Genomic DNA, 15,173 nt, shown 5'->3' with positions numbered 1-15,173 from the left:
AAAAAAAAAAAAAAAAAAAAAAGTGTGGCCAAGTGCTAAGTTAATGAAGTCTCCTAGTGACTCGCATCTACAACACATGTGGCTATAAGTAGAACTCAGTCCATAAAAAAGATGCTCTCTTTCTCTTAGAACTGGATTTGCGATAGAGAGTTGGGATTGAGTCTACTGTTTCCTTATGATCTGAAGCCCCTTCAGTAACCTGAACCAGACATTGTTTCTGCAAATGGCTAATAGAAGCAAAATAACTTCATACCCATTCTTACTGGTAGAATTCTACATTGGACTCTTATGGTCTAGGAACTCAGTAAGTCCTCCTTGCCTCTTCCTTAACTCTACTTGAAAAAACTATGGGTGTTAACCCCTCATTGCTACTTCATTTTTCTACCCAGAAACCATGAGCAAATGTCCCCCTGATTACCTCCTCAGTCTGTTGCTGAGAGCCCGGTTCATTCTCCATGGCCTCCTCATTGTTCCGCTTACAGGATGTTGGCACAACTTGATTTGAGTTGCCTGAAGAATCCTTCTCTTCAGCCAGCTGGCACTCAGTATACAGAGACCTATCTATCAGCTCCTTTAGGCTACCAGCCACCTTCAGGAAGAGACGGCCCATTTTGGTTGTAACAGCTTCTGAGAGTCCTTCCAGAAACCTGGTCCGTAGAATGGCATCAGACCAAGACAAATGTCGAGCCAGCAGCAGGAAGTCAGTGGCATACTGCCTTACTGACTTTTTGCCCTGCTTCGGATGGCAAAGAACAGCACTTAGGATGTCTATCTCAGACAGGGAGTCATATAAGCCCTGCGACCTTTTCAAGAAAGCTTTATTTTCACTGGAGATGGGATTTCCTACCGCCATCTGCAAGATGGACCACCTCTCTGCTGCTCCCAGATGAAGAGACACCAGAAATGCCATTTTCTCAGAATCATCTAAAAACCCCTTCATTTGTTTCTCCTCGTCAATCTCCTCTGCATCTTCCTCCATAGAGGATGAGCCCCGGGCTGCTTCTTGCTCTTCTAAGAGGTAACAGAGTGCTGGGGTCAACATACCAAAGGATGGTACTTCATTTGGTGGGGGGGCCTTCATTTCAGGAGCTGTGTTGGTCATGTGTGGTGTGCTCTTTGATCCAGGGGCTGTGACTCTGGTGTGAGAGGTAAATGCCTCTCCCGAGTCTGTGGCTTTGACATTCAGAGTGGGTGTCATTCCAAAGGCTGTTTGTGGTGTGGACATTATTCCAGGTACAGGGGACCTCATTAGTGGTGAAGATGTATCTCCAGAGGTCGGAGCTGCCATTTGTGGCACGGACATCCCTCCTGAGGCTGTAGCCCTCAGTAGTGGTGTGGACATCATTCCTGAACCCGAGACTCTCATAAATGGTGTAGATGCTGCTCCAGAGGCTGGGGCTCTCAGTGAGGGATTAGCTATTCCCCCAGAAGCTGCATTTATTGGCTGTGGTAAGGATGTACCTCTAGAGCTCATGACTTTGGTTTGTAGAGTTGGCATTGTCCCAGAAGGCATAGTTTTCATTAGTGGCACAGACATCTCTCCAGAAGTCATGGGGGACACCAAAGGCATGGGTGTGGTTCCAGGGGCTGAAGCCCTCATCAGTGGCTTGGACATCTCTCCCGGGGTCATAGCTGCCAATTGTGCAGGGCCTAGAACTCTCTCTAACTCTGCAGTCACAGCTCCATCAGAGGGTCTCCTAAGTAGTGTAGACATGGTGGAAGAGGCTGGTGATCTGCCTGGTGATGGAGAGATCCCTGCAGTGGCTGGAGCTCGCACTGGGAATGGACACGTGTCTCCACAAGCTGTGCCCATTTGTGGTCTGGACTTCGCTCTAGAAGCTGGTGTTCTCATCAGTGGTGTGGACATCACTCCTGAATCTGTGGGTCTCAGGGGAGTCGTCGACTCTGATGCAGGGACAGAAGTCTTCATAGGTGCCATGCTCATCACTCCTGAGGCTGTGGTTGTCATGTGGGGAGCAGATATTGTCCCATAAACTGGGGTTCTCAGAAGGGGAGCTATCTCTGCAGAAGCTGGAGGTCTTGTTAGTATCAGAGGCCTCTCTCCGGAGGATGGGGCTTTTGTAAGCAACATAGACATCTCTGATGAGTCCGAGGTTCTCAATAGGGGTGTGGACATTGTTCCAGAGCCCTTGGATCTCATTTGCATCCCTCCCAAGGCAACAGGCCTCACGAGCGGTGTGGACACCCCTCCAGAGTCTTGAATGTTCATTGTCTTACTAGGCATCTTCTCAGAGGCTGTGACTCTCATTAGTGGTGTGGATGTTGCTCCAGGACCTGAGAGTCTTGTCTGAGGCATGGACATGCCTCCAGAGGTGGTGGCTGTCATCTGTGATGTAGAGGTTGCTCCAGAAGCTGTGGCTCTTGTTAGCAGCGCGGCCATGCCTCCTGAGGCCGAATCTGTCATCTGTGGCATGGACAGACCTCCAGAAGCCGTGTCTCTCATTAGTGATGTAGGCGTTGCTCCAAAAGCTGCAGTTGTCATTTGCTGCATGAACATTCCAGAAGCTTTGGATGTCGTTAGTGGCTTGGACAATGCTCCAGAGCCTGGAGCTCTCATCTGTGGCACGGATATCAGTCCCGAGGCTGTCTCTCTCATTAACGGTGTGGATGCTGATCCAGAGGTTTTGGCTGTCATTAGTGGGATAGACATTGTTCCAGAGGCTGTGGCTCTCATTTGTGGTGTAGATGTCAACCCTGAGGCTGTGGTTCTTATTTGGGCTGTAGACATTGGTCCAGAGACAGGAGCTCGCGTTTTCTGTGTGGACACTGACCCAGAGGTTGGGACTGTTGATTGTAACACAGACATTATTTCAGAGGCTGTAGCTAAAACTGGCTGGGTGGACATCATCCCAGAAGTTGAACATCTCATTTGCTGTGCAGAAGTGGCTCCATTCGATGTGGCCTTCATAAAACCTATGGGCATCATTCCAGGTGTTTGAGGCATTGTTAAATGTGTAGACATTGTACCGGAGGCTGTGCTTGGCATTTGTTCTGTGAACATTGCTCCAGGGCTTGTGACAGCCATCAGTGGAGTGGACATTGATCCAGAGACTGGAACTGTCTTTTGTGATGTAGACATATTTGCAGAGGCAGGGACTCTCATTAGCTGTATGGGTGTTGCCGCTGCATCAGAAGCTCTCATGGGTAGTGTGGACATCAATCCAGTGGTTGCAACTCTTATTGGTGGAGCAGACATGGCCTCAGAGTTGATATTTTGTGCTGTATCTGGGGACATCACTCCAGAACCAGGTGCTGACATCAGTTGACTGGGCATCCCTGTAGAGGTGAGGGCTGTCATTAACAGTGGGGACATTGCCTCAGCATCTGGGACCGGCTTTGGTAATGTGGTTATTTCTCCAGCATCTGGGATTGACAAGAGTGGCGTAGGCATTGCTCCAGAGCCAGAAACTGGCATAGGCAGTGAAGACATGACCTCAGAGTCCGAGCCTGACATGAGCACAGTGGGTATCCCTTCAGAGTCTTGAGGATTTGTTGACTGGGTTGCTGTTTCTCCAGAAGCTAGGGCTGACATGATCAGAGAGGATATCGCTTCAGAGTCTGTGCCTGACATTAGCAGTGATGATATCTCTCCTGAAGCTAGAGCAGTCATTAGCACTTTGGACATCGCTTCTGTGTCCTCATCTGTAATTTGCAATGGGGACATTGCTTCTGAGCCGGGAGCTGTTATTGGTGGTGTGGCCGTCACTCCGGGGTTCATATCTGGAATCAGGAGTGGGGACATCTCACCAGGATCTGATCCTAGCATTAATGATGCCTCAGAGGATGAAGTGCTCATTATAGGTGCAGTTATCACTCCAGAGGATGGAATTGGCATTGCCAATGGTGATATCTCTGCAGAATCTGGGGCTGCCATGAGTGATGACATTGTCCCAAAGTCTGGAATTGACATCATCCCTGGGGACATTAACCCATAGTCTGAAGTAGACAACAGCGGGGACAGTGTTCCCGAATCTGAGGTTGGCATTAGCAGGGGAGACAGTGTCCCAGAGTCTGAGACTGGCATTAGAAGTGGGGACAGTGTTCCCGAATCTGAGGCTGGCATTAGCAGTGGGGACATTGTCCCAGAGTCTGAGGCTGACATCAGTGGTGGGGACAATGTCCCAGAGTGTGGTGCTCCCATGAGAGGTGTGGACAGACTGTCAAAGGCTGGCGATGTCATCAGCTGTGTAGATGTCCCTTCAGGATCTGAAGCTGAAGTTGAGACAACAGGCAACTGCAACTGTGAATGCAGGATTTGAACCTCTGCTCTGGTCTCTGTCACTGGTCTGGAGAAAGTTGCCCCTCTGTTTTGAGGGTCACTATTTTCCTCCTTCATCATATTGCTGAATCGTAGTGAATGTAATGGTATTGACATATCTGCCATGACTACAAGGCAGGGTTGCGGACTCTAACGTGTTGACATCAGAGGGGCTGATGAAACCCACAAATCAATGAAATCTGTAAACAAGAGAAAAGTTTAAAGGTCAAAAGCCAATTTCAGGAATATATTCCAATGATTCATAGAGGCCTGCTTTTGAGTTCTCATATACATGGCTTTGAAGGTAGGTCTATCAGTTTAAAGAAACTATATAGCAACAAACAAATATCCCCAAAGCTGAAGCAACTATCCCTCTAACCTCTATCCTTTTTTAAACCAACCCGTACCCAGTTACACAGCACAGCTTTCATGTTTATAAATGCAAATAGCGGGCTCTAGAGCCAGGGAAGCCCTGTCTCAAATGAGTCAGCAGTGCCACCTTCTGGCCAATTACAAGACATTCAGGTTCTTTGCCTATGTTCTTCAAAATCAAGTTAACCTAGGTACTGGAAGGCAGAAATGAAAGAGCCCTTTACTCCATGATAATTATTAGTTCCTAATGATCATTGAATCCTACCAATGGTTTAACCCAGATTTTACTAGTATGATACACATTAATGTCTTTCTCAGGAAATGTAGCACATGCATCTGATCAATGACTAAGAATAGCATTCCAAAGGAAAGTCTTGCTTAATATTATCATCATCATCATTAATAGCAGCCACCACTACAATCTTATTTATTGCTTACATACTAGGTGTGTGGATGATAGAGAACTTTAACTGTACAGAATTTTAAACAGCCTGTCATGTGCATGATATTGCAAGCCTGGTTCTATTAGGACCTTAAGTAGTAGTATTATGCCTGTTGTACCTGTCTTCTAAGATTAACAAAAGATGCAGCTAAAATAGGAACACTGTGATGGTAATACTGTATCTTTTCCCTCCCCACCCTTTCCTTGGAGTTACTTGCTCTTTTGGCATCCCCAGTGTTGCATGCAGTTGTGTGTCTGACATCCTAGCCTAGAGATCACTGGCAGCTTATTGTCCAGTATGCAGAAATTTCAAATTCTCCTGTTGACCTGAAAGGGGGCTGGTCACTCTCATAGCCTCACCTCTCTGACCTGTTTCCATAAGCAGCCACAAAGGGAGTGCTCAGGCACACAGATGGAGACCCATGTAGACACATCCCATACGATTAATGTGTCTCTGTACCCTGATCATGGCCCCCAAAAAGAAGACTGGCTACTTTGGGGCAATGTCAAAGAAAGCATCAACTTCAAGGCTTTGTGCCTCCATAACAGTTGGCATTACTTGCACTCGCTGGTAGTTCTGCTAGGCACTGTACCTGCCTTGTAACATCTGGTCTACACAGTGACCCCTCAGAGACTCTTGGCAATCCTCTAGGAGAGTGAAGACTCACAAAACTTTGAACATTTGTGTGTGGTTTGAGAGACTCTCAGTCCCATCCAATTCTTCAGCCCCCTACTCCTCACTAATAAGCTGTAAGGATTCACTTCTTCCCATCCTCAATCCCATTGACTAGGAAACTCTAAGGTAAGGCATCATAAAAGAATACTAGAGTCTTGCTAACACTTCAGTTACCCTAATCATAATTCATGCCATGAAAAAGATGAGCCCAAAAGAAATCAATCCTGCAATTCCACCTTTCGCCATCAATTAATCCCTGTGCATAGCACAATTTTCCACGAGTCACAACTCAGAAAGATCTTACCTTACCAGTGACAGAAAAGAGTCATAGTGTCCTTTCCACTGTAGCTCTTTTGGTCTGTCCAATTGACTTATACCCTGTGCCAGTTCATTACAGCAAGGCCCAATGCTAGCAGCTGTTCTCTGCAATCTCCCTTAGCTATCCCCTGCCACACCCCCACCTCTTGCCCGCCAGCCAGCCTGCTGGCCCGCCCACCCGCCCCAATGCTCTTGACTTGCTAGTGCATGCTCTGGCTCTCAGGTCCCAGATTCCTGCCTCTATATAGGCTCTGACATTTGCCTCTGGCCGCCTTTCCCTTGTCAGCCCTCCAGAAGCTCTACTTTAGCTCTTGGCCTCTGCAGTCCCACCCCTTTGCCCCTTGCCTCCAATAATACCACCAGCTTCACACCACTATGCCCACCTCTGGCTACCCCAAAGACAAGAGACCATCACAACGAAAGAGATGAACCAGACAGTGTCCTCACTCTGGAAATGAAACGTGCATGCTCTCTGCAACCAGCCAGGCACAGACAGCTACTCTGGATCCTAGACAAGGCAGCTGGCCAGACCAAGAAGTACTGGCTCAGTGTTAGAGGTAAGGACTGGGACTGAGGATCCAGAGAAGTAACATCCGTGAAACTCAAGGAGGTTCATGGGTAAAGCAGGGTGGGAAGAGACTGGGTGGTGGGGGCTGGAAAGTAAATACCTTAATAGCCACCCATAGTTGTGTGCACTTCTAAAAGCCATTATGCCCCAGTGACAAAGAAAGAGAGAAATCTGGTGGCCAGTGTCCATTCTGCAAAGCTAGGATTCAACATGAGGCTCAATAGGTTTCAAACAGATGGCAAGAATGTTAGACTTGAGCATACACAGTGAGGATGTCTCTCATATAAATAAAGGTGAAGCGTGTATTACTGAAGACAGTAATGGAAGGAGGGCATGAGGTCATAGTAGAAACGTAGAATAGTTACCAGAGTTCTCTCTCTCCCTTTCTATCCCCCTCTCCCCCTCTCTCTCTCACCTTCTCTCCCTGTCTTCCTTTTCTCCCTCTCCTTCTCTCTCTCTCTCTTCCTCTCTTCATCCCTCTGCCTCTGCCTCTACCTCTGTTACTCTCACCCTCCCCTTCTCTTTTATTTTTCTTTCAATTCTGAAGATGCAACCCAGGGCCATGTACATGTTACCCAAGCAATCTGCTACTGGGAAACACACCCAGGCCCACTCCAGAGTTTTACATTGGTATCACTTAAGTGTCCATTGACTCTAGCGTCAGAATTGGCCATTGCATTCTAGATACTCACAGCCTTCAAATAAAGTTCAAGGCAGCTTGGGTTTATGGACTAAGAATTTGTTGTTAGAGTCATTTAAAAAAAATGATCAACCAACAGCAACTCATAATAAGCAGCAGAGAGTAAACAAACCTGTGGACTAAGTACTAGATACACATCACATTATTCAGGCTTCCCAGCAACATGTGGAAGGTGGGCACTGATGCCATTCTCGTTTTACAAATAAGTAAACAAGCTTGAAAAAGTTCCTATGACCAAGGTCATAGAACTAGTTTTAATAGGAAAACATGAGTTTGAGCCCTGATCAATTTGCTTCTGAAATCATTTTTCTGTTCAAAGTTAGAAATACTCAAAATGTTGTACTCTGGATCTCTACCCCATCAAGCAAGGAAACTTTCTTGCCACAAGTGGTTAAATTTTAGTAGTAGCCATGGTGACAGTAATGGCAGTCCTAGTAATTCCTTGCCTTGAATATTCTTTTCATAAGTCAAAAATTATGCTAAGAGCTTCAGAAGCCTTATGTCATTTGCTCTATAAAATTACCCTTTGCTTGAGGTTTGTATCTCTCAGTCTGTTGATAATAAAGCTGGGCTTCCACAGGTGTTATTGTTTAAACGTGAAATGTTCCTGCACGTGTTTATGTGTTTGAATACCTAGTCACTGGCTGGTAAGGCTGTTTTAGAAGATTATGAGCATTTAGGACATGGAGCCTAGCTGGGAATCTAGGACACTGGTGGTGGGCTTTGGAGCTGAGCTCTGCTGTCTTTCTAGTCTTGCTCTCCATTTCCTGATTCATCCAGATGTTAGGGACTGCCCACTCAGCATGTTGTGGGCTAGTGATGCCCAACCACCATGCCTTCCACATGTTGATATGTAGAACTGTGAATAGTCCTCTTAAGTTGCTTCTATCAGAAATTTTGTCAGTAACCAAACAAGTAACCAGACCCCCCCCACACACACAAATGTGCACAGTTCTGCTGGACTAGAGTTCACTGCTCCAAAGCAAAGTTTCTAATCAGTCTCCCCTGGATAAGAAGAAAACCAGAAAAACAGTCATAGAAAACCCATTCTAAGGTTCACGAGAAGGCTCAGCAGGCTACACAAACACATATGACACAAGGCTGAGCTCAATCTCTAGAACCCAAGGAAGAGCGAAAGAATCAACCTCAAAAGTTGTCCTCAGACCCCCATATGTGCTCCATGGAAACATAAATTCCTGTATTTACACTACACACACACCAATAATAGCAATGATAATAATAATAATAAATATTTAAAAGGAAAACCCATTATTTTAATAATGGCTTCATTAAAACCACTGTTACTATTACTACTGTACCTAATGATTAGAGTTAACAATTACTGAGTCAGGTACTGTACTAAACATTTTACTTATTTGATTTCATAAAAAGCATCTTTATGAATAAGGCAGGTGCTATTATCAGCTTCCATTATCCAGATGAGAACTTAAAAGCACAGAGATGCTAGCCAGCATTCCAAATGTCACCCAGCTACACAGTTCCGCTGTCTTTGAGAACAAAAAGTAGAAAATAAACTCAATACCTGATGTTAGAACGCAATTGCTTAATGACTAAATGAGTCACGGTACAATTTAGCAGCCCCTAACACATCTATTAAGAGTTAAAATCTAATGTGAGCTTAATTACAAGATCCTTTTATAATAAAATAAATGTGTCTGTTTCTGTACTGTGTGGGGTTGTACACATTTCCAATCCCAGAACTCAGAAGGCTGAATTGGGGGGGGGAGGAGTGTTAAAAATTGGAGGCCACCTCAAAAACTGAGGGTATCTCAAAAGAAGAAAACCACAATTGTTTTAAATGTACATATTTTAATAATACTTTATGAAATTATATTTCCCCCTCCCAAAAATCAGTCTAGAAGAGCATATCTAAATATTAGCAGTAACCAGACTCAAGTGGCATTTTTATTTTCATTTTTCATACCTACAGTTTCTCATTTGTCTAAAGTCGTTCCACTATATTTATTTGCAAAGAAAAGAAACAAAAATTAGTTTCCATTTTTAAACATGACTGATTCCCTATGGGTCTATGTCTAACCCTTCCCAGTCCTCTGCATGTACTCCCTAGGGATCCCCCAAAATTCCCTCACAAGCAAACTTTCTCCCCCAACAAGCCTAGCAATTGCACTACTTGGGCCCTTCCCCTTCCAAAGTGACCTCTAAAATCATATCTCCGGTGGCTTGCTATTATCCAGTTTTTCTTTGTTTATATTTTTTAAAAAAAATACTTCTAACTTTTATCGGGGTTTAATATGCAAGTAATCTAGGAATTTTTTCCTAGGATTAAAAACTTGAAATCAGAGTCCAGATAAGAGTCCTGAGACTACTCCACCCTGTTTCCCCGCAAGTCCCACTGCTCTGTCTGCCCAGAGTTGGGTGTGTCTCCTTCCAAACTTTCTCTACTTGCAATGGCATTCAGAGTTTATATCATACAATTGCTAGCAAAAAGAAGAAGGAGGAGGAAGAGGAGGAGGAGGAGGAGGAGGAGGAGGAGATAAAGCCCAGTGTATGCAAAAAGCTACAGTTAGAAAACCATTCTTGCCACTCCGGGCTTTCATGTTCTAGTCCACTGTGACAATTCTCATCAGTTTGCCTCCAAGAAGCCTAATGAGAGAGGGCTCTTGCATGCTTGGCCCATTGGGGCATAGACTTCTGCTTTATTAAAAAGTCTCTAGGAGCACAGAAAAGGAGGGCCTCCTAAGGCAGGAAAAGTCCAGAAATTGCTGCTTAACAGCTCTCAAATCCCTCACATCCCACCCAGTCTGCACTGATCAATACACCTAGATGTTGAGCTCCTGCCGCCTTGCCAGAGGTAATTGAGTTTGGGGGACTGCATGGCTAGCTGCTTGGGGAAATAAGAATAAACAAGAGACTGTTCAATATGTCAACAAATAGCTTCCCAGCTGTTGAAAATAAGCCTGCCTCTAGATTCCCAATAATATCTCCCCCAGCTCTACTGAACACATACCCAGTTACCTGAAAACAGAGAAGCTTAAAGATCAGCCTCTAGTTTGGGGTATTCTACCTTCCCCCATCATTCAGGAGAGAAGTACACACACACACACACACACACACACACACACAATTTTGTTCTCCATCAGCTTTGACACTTGAAATGCCCACCCGGTTCTCTGTAAATGAAGTGGTAGAGAATGGCTAGCATTCACTAAGTTCTTGCTATGCCAGGCACTGTGCTAAACATTACATTGTTTTCATTGTACAAAATACGAATAAAGTGCAGGAGTTGCCCCCATTTTAGAAATCAGCTACAGAACAGAAGTGGAGAGAAATTAAAATGCAGTACTTACCTTGGCTCTTACAGCTGAGAGGGAGTGAAGCTGGGCTTGTCACTCGAGTTGGTCTGACTCAGCCAGTACTCTTAGCTCACAGGAGAGTCACACACTGTCTTCAAGTCTCTGAAGGGCTGTCATATGGAAGAGAGGGTAGGTGTGTTCTGGGTAGCTCCAAAGAAAAGGATTTGACTGTTAGTTGGGAATTATGCTTTCATCGGATGCGCTGCAAATTCCCCCAAACAGCATGTACACGCATGTCCAACTCTATAGGGAAAAGAACATTATAAGAAGAGCAAAAACGGAACTGCCTTACATTAGGTACCGTCCTAAAGGATCTGTGGAATCAGAGAGAACAGGGGGGATATGAGAGGACTGCAAATGGGCAGTGTCCCAATTTTCTTAAATAAGGAAACTACATACCGGTGTTCTGTAAACTCCAGAGCTGCAAGCTTGATGTCAATCCTTAGAGAGATTCTGCTGCAGATTATGAAGCAGGTAATTTATAAGCACTTACGATGTAAGTGGCATCAGGAGGTACCTGGAGGTACTCACAGGACTCTACAAATGAGACCAGGCTCCCAGACTATTTATAGCGATTGCAAAGCCCCAAAATTGGGGGACTGACATTGGGCTACTCTATTTTCTTTTCTTCAAGAAAAGGCATTAAGAAACAAAACAACCCCAAATTATCATTTCCTAAAGAGAAAGGGCTTTCTTTAAGACACCACAAGAAAAGGAAATAATCTCAGAATAAAAGACAGTCCTTTCAACACAATACATTTGTCTCCTTTTTACAAGTCATTTACGACACAGTCCTCAGGCTTTCTCCTGGGGGGGGGGGGCAGGACACACTGCTGTAATATTCCTGGGGGATGGGAACTTGTCCAAGGACCTGCTTTAGGGAGGCACTCAGTTAAAACATCAACGTATATAAGATCCAATACCTGTAAGATAGGTAGTCTTTCTGGCCAGGAGAGAAGAGAAGAATTTGACCTTAGCCTACGTAAGGACATAAGCATAGATAAAGAACGTATCCACAGGAACAAGTCACAGAAAGAAAAGTTGCCAAGTAGGAAGGAAAGCCCTGCTGAGGCGGAACTTGGCCAAGACATTTGCCCTGTGCTACCCCTTGGACCATACAGCTCCCTTGGACAAGTAAGTGCCTAATGCCATTAAGCATTTACACCACAAATTAGTTTCTGACCTGATGATCTCCAAGCAACCTTCAAACTATTACTTGTCTTCCCGGGGTCGACTTTCTAAAAGCAGAATACAAAACAGGCAAAAAAAAAAAAAGATACCAGTTCCCAGAGCTGGGGGGCTAGTTCTAGAAGGGTTTCTCTAGCTGGACTCCTCTCCTGTTGCACGTTTTACATATGCTGTAAATAAAGGCACTGATGGGAATTCTTACACAGCTTTTCTAGAGTTGAGAAGCCTAGCAGAAAGGTTTACATTTGAAGTCCCATGGTTTACAATATGTCTGTCTGCATTTGGTCATTTTCTCTCATGTTCTTTGTTGCCAGTTTACTAAGTTCCAGCAGTTTGTGCTTCTCACGTAAAAAGCCTTACACACCAGATGCTCGCTACGAGCCCTCCTCTCTGAGCCCTCCTCTCTGAACAGATCTCTTACTCTACACAATGGCTGAGCAACCAGCCCATACCTGCCCTCAGCTTTTAAATGATCCATGTCACTGGACAGTCCCTTGATAAGCAGAGAGGAGAGACTAATGTCTCCTATTTGCAGAGGCAGCCCCCTTTCTAAATGCTCTTAAATTGCAATTTGACTATGTCTATTGACTTGTTTCTGAAGATGATCACCCCACAGTACACTTGCTTGCTACGTCCTCTAAAACTGCATTTCTCAAGACAAATGACTAGTGCAGAGCCTGTGCGTCCATCTCCCCAGAGGAGGACTAGAAAAATGCACATTCATTCAATGGGAAGAGGGGCTCCATTTTCAAGAGTCAGAATTAGGAAATAAGAAGTGAGACCAAGAAATGTGCAGTTTAACCCATGATTCTCAAATCCCTTGAGCTTAAGGACCATTGCTCTGATTGAGGATGGGATGTGGATATGTGTGTGTGTGTGTTTTTTTAACACGAAGTTTTGTTATGTAGCCCAGGCTGGCCTCAAACTCATGATGATCCTACTGCCTCACTATTCTACATGCTGGGATTACAAGTGTGAGGCAGGCCAGATAGGCCATGTCTCTGATTGTACCATCATACAAGCCTGAGCTGGAACCCCAGTACTTCTAGTCACTTCTCAATTATTCTGAATAATCCCAGACCTATCTCATACCTCTTTAAGAGCTCTAAAGAAAACAACATATATAGAGTATCTGGCACATGAATTGAAGCTCCCTTCGTTGTGTCTTCACAAACTCTGCAGCCTGCCTCCTCTCGGCTCAGCTTCTGCTCTGTTGCCAAACTGCTCACTCACTCTTTTGAGGTCTGGTATTCAAACTCCCCAAGAGAGAGATTCTCATTGGTCCAAGTTGTGCTCGTTGGGTGAAGTTGTCATCGCTGGTTCCATTATAGGCTGCTTGCCAGCCTATAGAATGTTTGCTCGTGGATCAGGTGCCCATTCCCTGCTCAATCAGCTCCGGGGTGGGGGGAGCAGAATCACGTGGTACCAAACATAGCCACCTATTCATAAGAAACTGCTGCTTTCCTCAGCTAGGGTCTGTGGATAGAAACTCCTTAGAAGGGGCCCGTGGGTGTGGCAGGAATTCTGAGGCTTAGCCCGTCCAGTACACCTAGGCTTCTCATTTATCCAGCCTGCCAAAGTAATGAGGCATTCAAGTTAACTGAAGTCTCTTTTTAATTCCAACTTTTCATCTCCACCAGGCCAGAAACAGCAGTTAAAAAAAAAAAAAAAAAAAAAAAACAACTAGAAAAAACTAGACCACAGCTAAGAAGGGGAAAAACTTAACCCTAAAAAGAGACCTGTTTCTAGAACACGTTTTTTCAGTTTCCAAAGCACTTTCACGTCCATTTCCTCTTTGCAGAGTTTACAGACTGGCAGCCACAAGCTAGATCCAGACTGCAGACAGATTTTATTTGACCCACACAATGTTTTTTAACATTTTTAATTAGTTGCCAACACTTAAAAGTCAGGCGATTTCCCATAAAAACCCTGGATTTCTGGCTTCTCTGGGGAAAACAAAAAAACGATTTAGATCCTCATTCCACCCGGACAAGCATCAGCTGGGACGGAGAAGGCTGTTGCTTGTGGATGAGGCATGAGCTCACTGTATCCTCCCAGCCACCTTTCCTTTCTCATGGTGACCTACTTGGCCCCTGGAAGGCTTTTTTTTTTCCGTTACATAACTTGGGAGAGTTTATTCTGTCCTTCTAGCACATGGGTCCTAGGGACGGGACCAGAGCTGTCAGGCTTCAGAGCAGGCATGTTTATCCACTGAGCTACATCACTAACCCCCCTTGTGGGTTTCTAAAACCCCATTTGAGTCCCTTGGATTAAGTGGATAAAATAATAAAGACCACACATTCTGAATCCCAAGCCGGGTGAAATCTCCACTTTGTTCTTTACCTTGCTTTGGGACTCTGGGCAAGTTTCCCAACTCTGACTTTTTTTTCCCTCATCTGTAAAATGGGGGTGATAATAATATCACCCAACTCAAAGACATATTGGGCTAACTAAGTGAGTAAATACATACTTACAACACTGGCTGACTAGCTGAAACATTAAGAGCATTAAATATCTATCTAGTACATATACACCATATACCTATACCTATACCAATACCTATACCAATACCTATACCTATACCTATACCTATACCTATACCTATACATATACATATACATATATAACATAAAAATCCCCAACCCTGAATCAGAGTCTGGCTAAGTTGTCCAGGCTAGCCTAGAACTTGAGATCCTTCTACCTTAGTCTCCAGAGTTCCTATAGGCAGGCCTGTTCCATCAGGTCCAGCTTTCTATTCATTTCTACCCTGGTGAATTTCCTTATGTGCCTCTCTGACATCTGAAAAGTTCCTGAAAGCTAACATTTTGTGGCAAGCTCATTTGGTAGCAAAATTGGTCCTGGACTGACTGATACTAAGCTATTTATCCCATTTTGAAATATTGATGTATTTTCACAAGGTACTCTCCCAGATTCCATTATCAGGTATTGGTTAGTATATATTTTATGCACCAAATTGCTTTACAAAAGCCCCCCAAATTTGGAACTACAAAACATTTATTATGACTAGTTTGTATACCTACTCAGCAGATGGGAAAATCAAGCTAACTCCAAAATAGCAAGAACCCTTCCCAAAGCCATGTGACTTAAAAGCAGAAGCAATTTGGAGCACTAAACATGAAGCCCATCCTGTCTAGTACCCTAGTACATCCTAATGTTGCAGTAGGCATATTGATATAGGTAGCAGCTACCACTCAGGGATCTCCTGAAAAACTAAAAACTATTCTCATTTATTCTACCCTTAGTAGCATCCCTTTGCCTCTCTATGTTTTTTTTT

The 15,173-nt window shown here is 44.5% G+C and overlaps 1 protein-coding gene across 2 annotated transcripts in view; it reads right to left on the bottom strand.

The window, feature by feature from the left end:
• Rtl9 (retrotransposon Gag like 9) overlaps positions 1-15,173 on the bottom strand; it is a 58,856-nt gene that overhangs the window by 1,331 nt on the left and 42,352 nt on the right. The window contains exons 3-4 of one of the 2 annotated variants that reach the window (XM_031368837.1): positions 10,685-10,830; positions 419-4,479 (exon numbers count right to left, since the gene is read on the bottom strand). In XM_031368837.1, coding sequence (XP_031224697.1) covers positions 419-4,405 — 3,987 coding nt within the window. In that variant the 5' untranslated portion in view covers positions 4,406-4,479; positions 10,685-10,830. Of the gene's footprint in view, positions 1-418; positions 4,480-10,684; positions 10,839-15,173 lie in introns of both variants that reach the window. The other variant, XM_031368838.1, reaches the window with a different exon arrangement.

Source organism: Mastomys coucha, chromosome X, assembly GCF_008632895.1.
Source record: "Mastomys coucha isolate ucsf_1 chromosome X, UCSF_Mcou_1, whole genome shotgun sequence".
Taxonomy (NCBI): Eukaryota; Metazoa; Chordata; class Mammalia; order Rodentia; family Muridae; genus Mastomys; species Mastomys coucha.
This window is presented reverse-complemented; position numbering and strand designations above follow the sequence as displayed.